The sequence below is a fragment of the Pan troglodytes genome, chromosome 12 (genome assembly GCF_028858775.2).
Source record: "Pan troglodytes isolate AG18354 chromosome 12, NHGRI_mPanTro3-v2.0_pri, whole genome shotgun sequence".
Classification (NCBI taxonomy): Eukaryota; Metazoa; Chordata; class Mammalia; order Primates; family Hominidae; genus Pan; species Pan troglodytes.
Genome location: NC_072410.2, coordinates 95,457,220 through 95,468,659, shown reverse-complemented (window position 1 = coordinate 95,468,659; position 11,440 = coordinate 95,457,220). Strand labels below are relative to the sequence as shown.

General features: G+C 45.6%; 1 protein-coding gene and 1 pseudogene across 1 annotated transcript in view; both read right to left on the bottom strand.

Annotated features, from left to right (window-relative positions):
* PPM1G (protein phosphatase, Mg2+/Mn2+ dependent 1G) overlaps positions 1–11,440 on the bottom strand; it is a 28,172-nt gene that overhangs the window by 4,440 nt on the left and 12,292 nt on the right. Inside the window, 3 exon segments of the mRNA NM_001246455.1 lie at positions 89–221; positions 536–621; positions 1,414–1,483. Of these exon segments, the coding sequence (NP_001233384.1) occupies positions 89–221; positions 536–621; positions 1,414–1,483 (289 nt within the window).
* Positions 7,040–7,753, bottom strand: LOC469704 (ferritin heavy chain-like; annotated as a pseudogene).

Here is an 11,440-nt window from a genome sequence, read left to right as displayed (position 1 = left end):
AGCCATCCTATCTTAGAATTGATAAGTAATATTAAAGAATATTTCTTAAAATGCTGATTTCCCCTCAAACAAGGGATGCCACACTCACCATCATCTTCATCAGCTACTTTTTCTTTTTCATCTTCATCCTCAGTGGGTCGCCCTGCAATCTGTGCCAGCTCTTTAATGACTTCTTCAGTGGTCAATTTGGCATCAATAGCCAAGAAGGCATCTTCTAAAGCCTGAATATAAGCAAAATAGTCTAAGACTAGTACAAAATGAACTCCCTATATACAATCCTGAGCACAAGGATGGAATACAAATTAAGAGTGTGAGCCACCACACTAAGAGACACTCACAGATAAAAACAGTTCAGAGGCCTAGGAATAACAAGGCCAGTCTAAAAGGCGGCCAATAAGCTCGTTTTAGGAACAGAATTCTTCAAGAGTAAATAAGCAGCAGCAGCTAGAGGACAAAAAGAAAGGAAAAGCCCAAGGGCTAGAGAACAAGGGAAAAGCCTACACAAGTGAGGAATGGGCGGTGTAAGCAGACAGACCTTCTGTAGCTTGCCTTCCTTGTAGGCCTTCTGATCTTTGATGATATCAGGAAGATATTTGGCACAGTACAAGGCAACTTCCTCCCCTAGAAGGAAAGAAAGGAAAGTCACCTGGAGCACTGCTCCCCACACATAGAAAGTGATACAATATTTATATGCCATACTGGAGTGAACCCCAAGGGTTAGCACCCCTGAACCCTATTTGAAGGACACTGTTTGGGGAAGTTCTGATCCAAAAAAATGGATTTCACCATCAATTCTCTCGGGTATAAATATCTCGTCTTTTCTCACCTGTATACTTAGTTCTCCAGTGAAAAAAAGATAAAGAATCAGCTCAACTGGGTACACTTTTTTTTATTTTTAAGACAAGAGTCTTGCTCTGTTGCCCAGGCTGGAGTGCAGTGGCATGGTCTTGGCTCACTGCAACCTCCACCTCCCAGGTTCAAGCGATTCTCCTGCCTCAGCCTTCCGAGCAGCTGGGACCACAGGCGCCCGCTACTACGCCCAGCTCATTTTTGTATTTTTAGTAGAGATGGGGTTTCACCATATTGGTCAGGCTGGTCTCGAACTCCTGACCTCGTGATCCACTGTGCCGGGATTACAGGTGTGACCTACTGCGTGCCCGGCCTAAAAATTTTAAAAAATAAAAATAAAAAAAGATAGAGGCTCTTTGGATTAAAACAAGTCCTGGTGAGATTATAAACCAATACAGTACCTACTGGGAAAAAAGAATGACAGAATACAGAAAAACAGCACCAGGCAGGAAATGATAATGAGGGCCAGACCCTGGAAAGTAAATGAACAAGGGACCTGTTCTTGCCTTGGAACGTCTGGAATTGGGGTCCTAGAATGTTACCAATATGATCTGTTAAAGTTACCTCCATGTCCATCGTAGACAGAAAACATGGCTGTCTCACTGTCCAGCTCAGGAATACAGTTGTGAGCATCCTAGGAAAAGAAGAGCATAATCGGCATGTCTCAAGGTCAAAGAATATTCCTCAGGTCATAGGGATCAATGTCACCCCTTACTAACCTTTCCCTGGCTGGCCTATATGGCCTAGAAATAAGAAAGGAAGAAGGAATGATAAAATAAATACAGAGGAAGAAAAGAGGAGGGAGGCAAAGGAGGAAAGGGGAAGGAGAAAAGGAAGAATCAGGTTACTACCTCTATAATAACCTCAACCTAGGAGATATCTCAGTCCAGATGGCAGAATATTTGGCTACTGGAAATAAACCTGACCCTTTTGGATCTGTGGAAGCTACGGGAAAACCAGAATAAAGGATTTTTTCTTCTTCTTCTTTTTTTTTTTTTGAGACAGAGTCTCGCCCTGTCACCCAAGCTGGAGTGCAGTGGCGCGATCTTGGCTCACTGCAATCTCCACCTCCTGGGTTCAAGCGATTCTCCTGCCTCTGCCTGCTGAATAGCTGAGATTACAGGCATGTGCCACCAGGCCTGGCTAACTTTTGTATTTTTAGTAGAGATGGGGTTTCACCATATTGGTCAGGCTGGTCTCGAACTCCTGACCTTGTGATCTGCCTGCCTCGGCCTCCCAAAGTGTTGGCCAGGCTGTACACAGCTTTATTTATTTATTAATTACTATTTTTTGAGACGGAGTCTCGCTCTGTCGCCCAGCCTGGAGGGCAGTGGTGCGATCTCTGCTCACTGCAAGCTTCGCCTCCCAGGTTCACACCATTCTCCTGCCTCAGCCTCCCAAGTAGCTGGGACTACAGGCACCCACCACCACACCCGGCTAATTTTTTGTATTTTTAGTAGAGACGGGGTTTCACCTTGTTAGCCAGGATGGTCTCGATCTCCTGATCTTGTGATCCACCCGCCTCGGTCTCCCAAAGTGCTGGGATTACATAAGTGAGCCACCGTGCCCGGCCTACAGCATTATTTATAATAAAAAACAGTTGAGGCCAGGCGTGGTGGCTCACGCCTGTAATCCCAGCACTTTGGGAGGCTGAGGCCGGCAGATCACGAAGTCAAGAGATCAATACCATCCTGGCCAACATGGTGAAACCCCGACTCTACTAAAAATACAAAAATTAGCCAGGCGTGGTGGTATGCACCTGTAGTCCCAGCTACTCGGAAGGGTGAGGCAGGAGAATCACTTGAACCCGGGAGGTGGAAGTTGCAGTGAGCCAAGATCACACCACTGCGCTCCAGCCTGGGTGACAGAGTCAGACTCCGTCTCTAAATAAATAAATAAATAAAATAAAAAACAGTTGTAACCATCTAAATTTCCAGGAATAGATTACAAACGGTACGTAACTCCAGTGGAAATGTAGCTGTTAAAAGCAAATATATGTTAATTTGGAAATGAGTTCACAATATCTTAAGTGGTTAAAAGCAAAAAGTTAAAAAAGTATCTACATGTGAGGACGGCCGCAGTGGCTCACTCCTGTAATCCCAGCACTTTGGGAGGCCCAGGCAGGCGGATCATGAGGTCAGGAGATCGAGACCATCCTGGCTAACATGGTGAAACCCCGTCTCTACTAAAAATACAAAAAATTAGCTGGAGGTGGTGGTGGGCGCCTGTAGTCCCAGCTACTTGGGAGGCTGAGGCAGGAGAATGGCGTGAACCCAGGAGGCAGAGCCTGCAATGAGCCGAGATTGCGCCACTGCACTCCAGCCTGGGCGACAGAGCAAGACTCCGTCTCAAAAAAAAAAAAAATTATCTACATGTATATGTGAGTCTGGAAGATCACATAGCAAACAACCACAGAGGGTGAGATTTGGGTAATAATTTCTACTTTTCGACATTCATTTTTAAATTTTTGTACAATAAACCACATTGTTCCATTCTGAATAAGGACAACACACCTAAGAACTGGCCTCAAGTTGCCATTCTACCATATACTGCATGATCTCTGGTCAGCTACCTTATGGTGTGCCTCAATTTTATCCTCTGTGATGTGGAATTACAATATCCACCACATCCACATCATCACAGAACTGTTGTAATGATGCAAAACACATAAAAGCCCTTTGTAAACTGGAATTTGCTACATAAAAAAAAATATATATATATACACACACACATACACATATATGTATATTCTGCTCTGAAATTTAGCACCCATTTCACATTTTTTTGTTCTTTTTCTCAAAGAGGACCACCCACAATAAAGATTCATCTTACACCTTGAGGTCTCAGTCCCGAGAACTATCGCACAATTACCCTCTCCTTCACTTCTTGGTGAGGCTTGGGATCTATATTATGATTTGGAACTGCTTCACCTTCCCTAAACACTTTAATTTGCCCCCTTTACATGTCTGCTCATAACCTTTACCCACACCTTTGCTTCTCTCTATCCCTTACTGAGACAGAGCCAAGTATTTCAACATGGTCTCTTAGCAATCTAGAAAAACTCACCCAACCTTGTATAACCCCCCCCAACTGATTTATGCCTGAATCAAAACTACTAAGTTTGCTAGTCATAAAATGTTATGAGATTGGCTGGGTGCGATGGCTCACACCTGTAATCCCAGCGCTCTGGGAAGGTAGGCAGGAGGACTGATTGAGATCAGGAGTTGGAGACCAGCCTAGGCAACATAGCAAGACCCCGCCTCTACAAAAAAATTTTAAAGTTAGCCAGGCATAGCAGCATGCACCTGCAGTCAGTCCTAACTACTCGGAACACTGAGGCAAGAGGACCACCTGAGCCCAGGAGGTGGAGGCTGCAGAAAGCTATGATGCACCACTGCACTCCAGCCTGGGTGACAGAGGGAGACCCCATCTCTAAAAGAAAACAAAGTTATAGGATCACATTGACTGTGGTAATTACTTCATTTCAGCATCTTGTTTTCTTTTTTTTTTTGAGATGGTCTCCCAGGCTGGAGTGCAGTGGCACGATCTAGGCTCACCATATCCTCCACTTCCCAGGTTCAAGCAATTCTCCTGCCTCAGTCTCCCGAGTGGCTGAAATTACAGTGGGCACCTGCCACCACGCCCAGCCAATTTTTGTATTTTCAGTAGAGACGGGGTTTCACCATGTTGCCCAGGCTCTTCTCAAACTCCTGAGCTCAAGTGATCTGCCCACCTCGGCCTCCCAAAACGCTGGGATTACAGGCGTGAGCCATCGAACCCGGCCAAACACAGAAATTATCCTCTCTTCCTAGATTAACATTTTTTCTTAAACTCCTGATCTCAAATCCTTCTCCTTCAAGATCTTACTTCACAGAGAATGTAATAACCTTAACAGCAATCCAAATAGCCGTTTTGGCAATGGCTCATGCATGTAATCTCAACATTTTGGGAGGTCAAGGCAGGAGGACTGCTTGAGGTCAGGAGTTCAAGAGCAGCCTGGGCAACATAGTGAGACCTCAACAACAACAACAACATCCCCAAACAGCCATTCTGCAGACTTCATTTCCCCTAGCCATTATGTCAAACAGTACAAACCATGTCAGTTTTCTTTTTTTAATTTTTCAATGTTTATTTTAGAATCAGAGAGTACATGTGTAAGTTTGTTAGAAAGGTATACTGTGTGATGCTGAGGTTTGGGGTATGACTGAACCCGTTTCCCAGGTGGTGGGTATAGTATCAAATAGGTAGTTTTTCAGCTGTTCCTCTGCCACACAACCCCCACCCCCACCCTGCTGCGCCACCACCTCTAGTAGACCCCAGTGTCTATTGTTGCCATCTTTACATCCATGTGTACTTGATGTTCAGCTCCCACTCTCACTGTGTGAGAACACGCAGTATTTGGTTTTCTGTTTCTGTGTTAGTTCGCTTAGGATAATGCCCTCCAGCTACATTCATGTTGTTGCAAAGACATTATTTCATTATTTTTAATGGGTGCATAGTATTCCATGATGGCTATGTACCATATTTTCTTTTCTTTTCTAGTCCACCACTGATGGGCACATGAGTTGATTCAATGTTTTTGCGATTGTGAATGGTGCCACAATGAACATACAGGTACATATGTTCTTTTGGCAGAATGATTTATTTTCCTTTGGCCGTATATCCAGCCATCAGATTGCTGGGTCTAATGGTAGTTCCACTCTTAGTTCTCTGAGAAATCTCCAAACTGACTGTGCCTACGCTAAATTAATTTACACCTTCACCAACAGTGTACAAGTGTCTGCTTTCCTCTGCAGCCTCACCAACGTTTCTCATTTTTTGACATTTTAACAAAAGCTGTTCTGACTGGTGTGAGATGGTATCTCTTTGTGGTTCTAATTTGCATTTGTCTGATGATTAGAAATGGACATTTTTCATGTTTGTGGGCCACATGTACATCTTTTGAGAAGTATCTGTTCATGTCCTTTGCCCACTTTTTAAGGGGGTTATTTGCTTTTTGCTTGTTAGGTTCCTTATAGATTTTGGATATTAGACCTTTGTTGGATGTATACTTTGTGAATATTTTCTCCCATTCTATAGGTTGTTTACCCCCTTGATAGTTTCTCTTGCTGCATGTCACTTTTCTTGAAAGATCTCTTGGATTCTGTGTAGTTCTATATCTCTGACTGCCTGTTTCTACAGGATGTTCTTTTTTTCTTTTTTTTTTTTTTTTGAGACAGAGTCTAGCTCTGTTGCCAGGCTGGAGTGCAGTGGCGCGATCTCGGCTCATCACAACCTCTGCCTCTCGGGTTCAAGCAATTCTCCTGCCTCAGCCTCCTGAGTAGCTGGGATAACAGCCACGCGCCGCCACGCCCAGCTAATTTTTGTATTTTTAGTAGAGACGGGGTTTCACCATGTTGGCCAGGATGGTCTCGATCTCCTGGACCTCGTGATCTGCCCACCTCGGCCTCCCAAAGTGCTGGGATTACGGGTGTGAGCCACTGCACCCGGCCAGGATGTTCTTTCTCTCTATACCTCAAACTTAACACATGTAATCAGGAAATCAGCAGTCTGCAAAAAAAAAAAAAAAAAAAAAATCAAGAGCTTCCCCTACAGGTCTTATTTCTGTAAATGGAATCTTAACTCTCCCAGACAACACTTAATACCAGAGTCATGCTTAACTTCCTGGCTGTCTTCCACCATTCATCACTGAGTCCTGCATGCAGTCCTTCATCATGTTGTTGTTCCTGGATTACTTTGTTTTGTTGGTTTTTTTTTGGGGTTTTTTTTTGTTTTGTTTTTTTGAGAGAGAGAATGTCTCCCTGTCACCCAGGCTGGAGTACAGTGGCGTGATCTCAGCTTACTACAACCTCCGCAGCCCAGGTTCAAGTGATTCTCATGCCTCAGCCTCCCAAGTAGCTGGGATTACAGGTGTGTGCCACCATGCCTGGCTAGTTTTTATATTTTTAGTAGACACGGGGTTTCACCATGTTGCCCAGGCTGGTCTCAAACTCCCGACCTCAGGTAATCCTCCCGCCTCAGCCTCCCAAAGTGCTGAGATTTAGGCATGAGCCACTATGCCAGCCCACAGTACATTTTTTTTTTTTGGGGGGGGGAGGGTACCAAATTTATTTATTTGAAGGAATGGTACAAATCAAAGAACTTAAGTGGGTGTCTTGGAACAACTTACAGAAAGGGTAAAGGAAACCCCAACATACATGCGCTGCCTTGGTGACAAGGTAAGTCACCCTATGGCTATGGGGAAATTAGCCTGAGGCTTAGCTTTCATTATCACTGTCTCCCAGGGTGTGCTTGTCAAAGAGGTATTCTGCCAAGCCAGATTCGGGTGCTCCCATCTCGTGCAAGTTGGTCACGTGGTCACCCAATTCTTTGATAGCTTTCACTTGTTCATTCAGGTAATGTGTCTCAATGAAGTCACACAAATGGGGGTCATTTTTGTCAGTGGCCAGTTTGTGCAGTTCCAGTAGTGACTGATTCACATTTTTTTCCAAATGTAATGCAAAATGCACAATTTTTTCCAAATGTAATCCATCGCATTCAGCCCGCTCTCCCATCGCATTCTCCCCGCACAGTCTGGTTTCTTGATATCCTGAAGGAAGATTCGGCCACCTCGTTGGTTCTGCAGCTTCATCAATTTCTCAGCATGTTCCCTCTCCTCATGAGATTGGTGAAGAAAGTATGTGGCAAAGTTCTTCAAAGCCACATCATCGCTGTCAAAGTAGTAAGACACGCACAGGTAAACGGAGGAGGCGTAGAGCTCCAGGTTGATCTGGCGGTTGATGGCGGCCTCTTGAGTCTTGGTGGTAGTTCTGGTGCACCTGCGAGGTAGACGCGGTCGTCATGGCGGCGACTAAGGAGAGGCGGCGGCAGCGGCAGTGGTGGCTACGCGGCGCTGGAGCTGCGGCGGGGGCCTTGGGGGCAGTCCGAGGGCATGGTGAAGAGGTGACGGAGGGCTGGCTATGGGCGGCCGGCCGGGGTGCAGGACGAGCGCCGGGTTCCGTCCAAGCACTGTTGAAGCAGGAAACCCCGACCACTCTCGGCAAAGAACGTCTCAACTTTTAATTATCATATTTTTTTCTGAGAAAGAGTCTCACTCTGTCGCCAGGCTGGAGTGCAGTGGCGCAATCTTGGCTCCCCGCAACCTCCATCTCCCGGGTTCAAGCAATTCTCCTGCCTCAGCCTCCCGAGTAGCTGGGAGTACAGGTGCGTGCCACCACACCCAGCTAATTTTTTATTTTTATTTTTATTTATTTATTTTTTTAGAGACAGAGTCTCACTCTGTCGTCCAGGCTGGAGTGAAGCGGCGCAATCTCGGCTCACTTCAATCTCCGCCTTCCGGGTTCACGCCATTCTCCTGTCTCAAAACTCCTGAGTACCTGGGACTACAGGTGCCTGCCAAGACGCCCGGCTGATTTTTGTATTTTTAGTAGAGACAGGGTTTCACCGTGTTAGCCAGGATGGTCTCAATCTCCTGACCTCGTGATCCACCTGCCTCGGCCTCCCAAAGTGCTGGGATTACAGGCATGAGCCACCGCGCCCGGCCTAATTTTTTATTTTTAGCAGAGATGGGGTTTCACCATATTGGTCAGGCTGGTCTCCAACTCCTGACCTCAGGTGATCCGCCTGCCTCGGCCTCCCAAAGTGCTGGGATTACAGGTGTGAGCCACCGCACCCACCAACAGTAAACTTTAGTAATAAAAATTAGTAAACTTTTCCTTTCTGGAGTAGTAATTTAAAAAAAAAATCACTATTTCATCTTACCATATGCTTTCATCTTCAGGAAACACACTATAATGGCTTTAAGCTGTTTCTTAGTTCATAAGTGATAGCTCAGAAGCATCTGAATTATTTTCCCTGAATTTCACTACCTGGCCTAGTGCCTACATAGGCTAAATCATTTCTGATCATTCACATGCTCAAGATCTTCTTGTGGCTGTAATCCTACCACTTTGGGAGGCCGAGGCAGGCGGATCTCTAGGTCAAGAGATTGAGACCATCCTGGCCAACATGGTGAAACCCCATCTCTACTAAAAATACAAAAAAATTAGCCAGGCGTGGTGGCACGCGCCTGTAGTCCCAGCTACTTGGGAGGCTAAGGCAGAAGAATCACTTGAACCCGGGAGGCGGACCAGGAGGCGGAGGTTGCAGTGAGCCGAGATCGTGCCACTGCACTCCCGCCTGGTGACAGAGTGAGACTCTGTCTTAAAAAAAAAAAAAAAAAAAAGATATTCTTGCAACTGGAATGATATTTCATTTTCCAGGAGTTTGACACAATTTAGGAGGTTTTTCCTGCACACAATGGCCACCCATTTCCAATTAAACATTCATAAAAACACCACAACCACCCACCTCACTACCTCATACCCATTAGAATAGGAACTATTAAAAATAATAATAATAAAAATAAAACCAGGCACAGTGGCTCACGCCTGTAATCCCAACACTTTGGGAGGCCAAGGCGGGTGGATCACTTGGGGTCAGGAGTTTGAGATCAGCCTGACCAACATGGTGAAACCCCGTTTCTACTAAAAATACAAAAAATTAGCTGGGCGTGGTGGCGCATGCCTGTAATCCCAGCTACTTGGGAGGCTGAGACAGGAGAATCACTTGAATCTGGGAGGCAGAGGTTACAATGAGCCAAGAACCGTGCCATTGCACTCCTGCCTGGGTGACAGAGTGAGACTCTGTCTCAAAAAAAAAAGAAAGAAAGAAAGAAAGAAAAACTTAATTCTAGCACCTTGGGAGGCTGAGGGGGGGCAGATCACTTGAGGTCAGGAGTTCGGGACCAGCCTGGCCAACATGGCAAAACCCCATGTCTACTAAAAATACAAAAATAACTGGGTGTGGTGGTACACCTGTAATCCCAGCTTCTCAGGAGGCTGGGGCATGAGAATCACTTGAACCTGGGAGGCAGAGGTTGCAGTGAGCTGAGATCATGCCGCTGCACTCCAGCCTGGGCAAGAGAGTGAGACTCTGTCTCAAAAACACAAAACAAAACAAACAAACAAAACTGGTTGGGCATGTTGGCTCATGTCTCTAATCTCATTATTTTGGGAGGCTGAGGTGGGAGGATCACTTGTGCTCAGGAGTTCAAGACCAGCCTGGGTAACACTGTGAGACTCTGTCTCTACGAAAAAATTTTTAAAATTAGCCACGAGTGGTGGTGCACACCTGCAGTCCCACCTATGTGGAGGCTGAGGTGGCAGGACTGCTTGAGCCCAGAGGTTGAGGCTGCAGTGAGCTATCACATTGCACCACTGCACTCCAGCATGAGCAAGAATAAGACCGTCTCAAAAAAAAAAAAAAAAAAGAAAAAGGAAAAAAGAAACCATTAAAAAAAAAAAACAGATAATAACAACTGCTAGCAAGGATGTGGAGAAACTGAAATTCTTGTGAACTGTTGGTGGAAATGTAAATGATACAGGTGTTGTGAAAAACAACATGGAGGCTGGGCACAGTGGCTCACGCCTGTAATCCCAGCACTTTGGGAGGCCAAGGCAGGCGGATAATTTGAGGTCAGGAGTTCGAGACCAGCCTGGCCAACATGGTGAAACCCCGTCTCTACCTAAAAATACAAAAATTAGCCGGGTGTTGTGGCGAGCACCTGTAATCCCAGCTACTTGGGAGGCCAAGGCAGGAGAATCACTTGAACCTGGGAGGTGGAGGTTGCAGTGAGCCGAGATGGCGCCACTGCACTCCAGCCTGGGCGACAGAGCAGGACTCCGTCTCAAAAAATTTTTTTTTAAATTAGGCAGTCACTAAAAGACAAATACCATATGATTCCACTTACAGTATGAAGTATCTAAACTAATCAAATTCATAGAGACTGAAAATAGAATGCTGTTTGCCATGAGCTGGGGGAAAGAGAATGGGGACTTATTTAATGGGTATGGAGTTTCAGTTCTGTATGATGAAGAGTTCTGGAAACTGGGTACACAACAATGTGAATGTATTAAATACTACTCAACTGTACATTAAAAAAAATTTTAAGGCCAGGCGTGGTGGCTCATGCCTGTAATCCCAGCACTTTGGGAGGCCGAGGCGGGCGGATCACTTGAGGTGAGGAGTTAGAGACCAGCCTGGTCAACATGGAGAAACCCCGTCTCTACTAAAAATACAAAAATTAACTGGGCATGGTGGCGCATGCCTGTAATCCCAGCTACTCAGGAGGCTGAGGCAGGAGAATCTCTTGAGCCCAGGTGGCAGAGGTTGCAGTGAGCCAAGACTGCAACCATTGCACTCCAGCATAGGTGACAGAGCAAGACTCTGTCTCCAACAAAAAAAAAAAAAAAAAAAGAAAAGAAATGACTAAGATGGTAATTTTTATGTTATGAAAACTTTGTTTCCCTTGAAACAGAGTTTTGCTCTTGTTGCCCAGGCTGGAGTACAATGGCACGATCTAGGCTCACTGCAACCTCTGCCTCCCTGGTTCAAGTGATTCTCCCTCCTCAGCCTTCCAAGTAGCTGAGATTACACGCATGCACCACCATGCCCAGCTAATTTTGTATTTTTAGTAGAGATGGGGTTTCTCCACGTTGGTCAGGCTGGTCTCAAACTCCCGACCTCAGGTGATTCACCCGTCTTGGCCTCC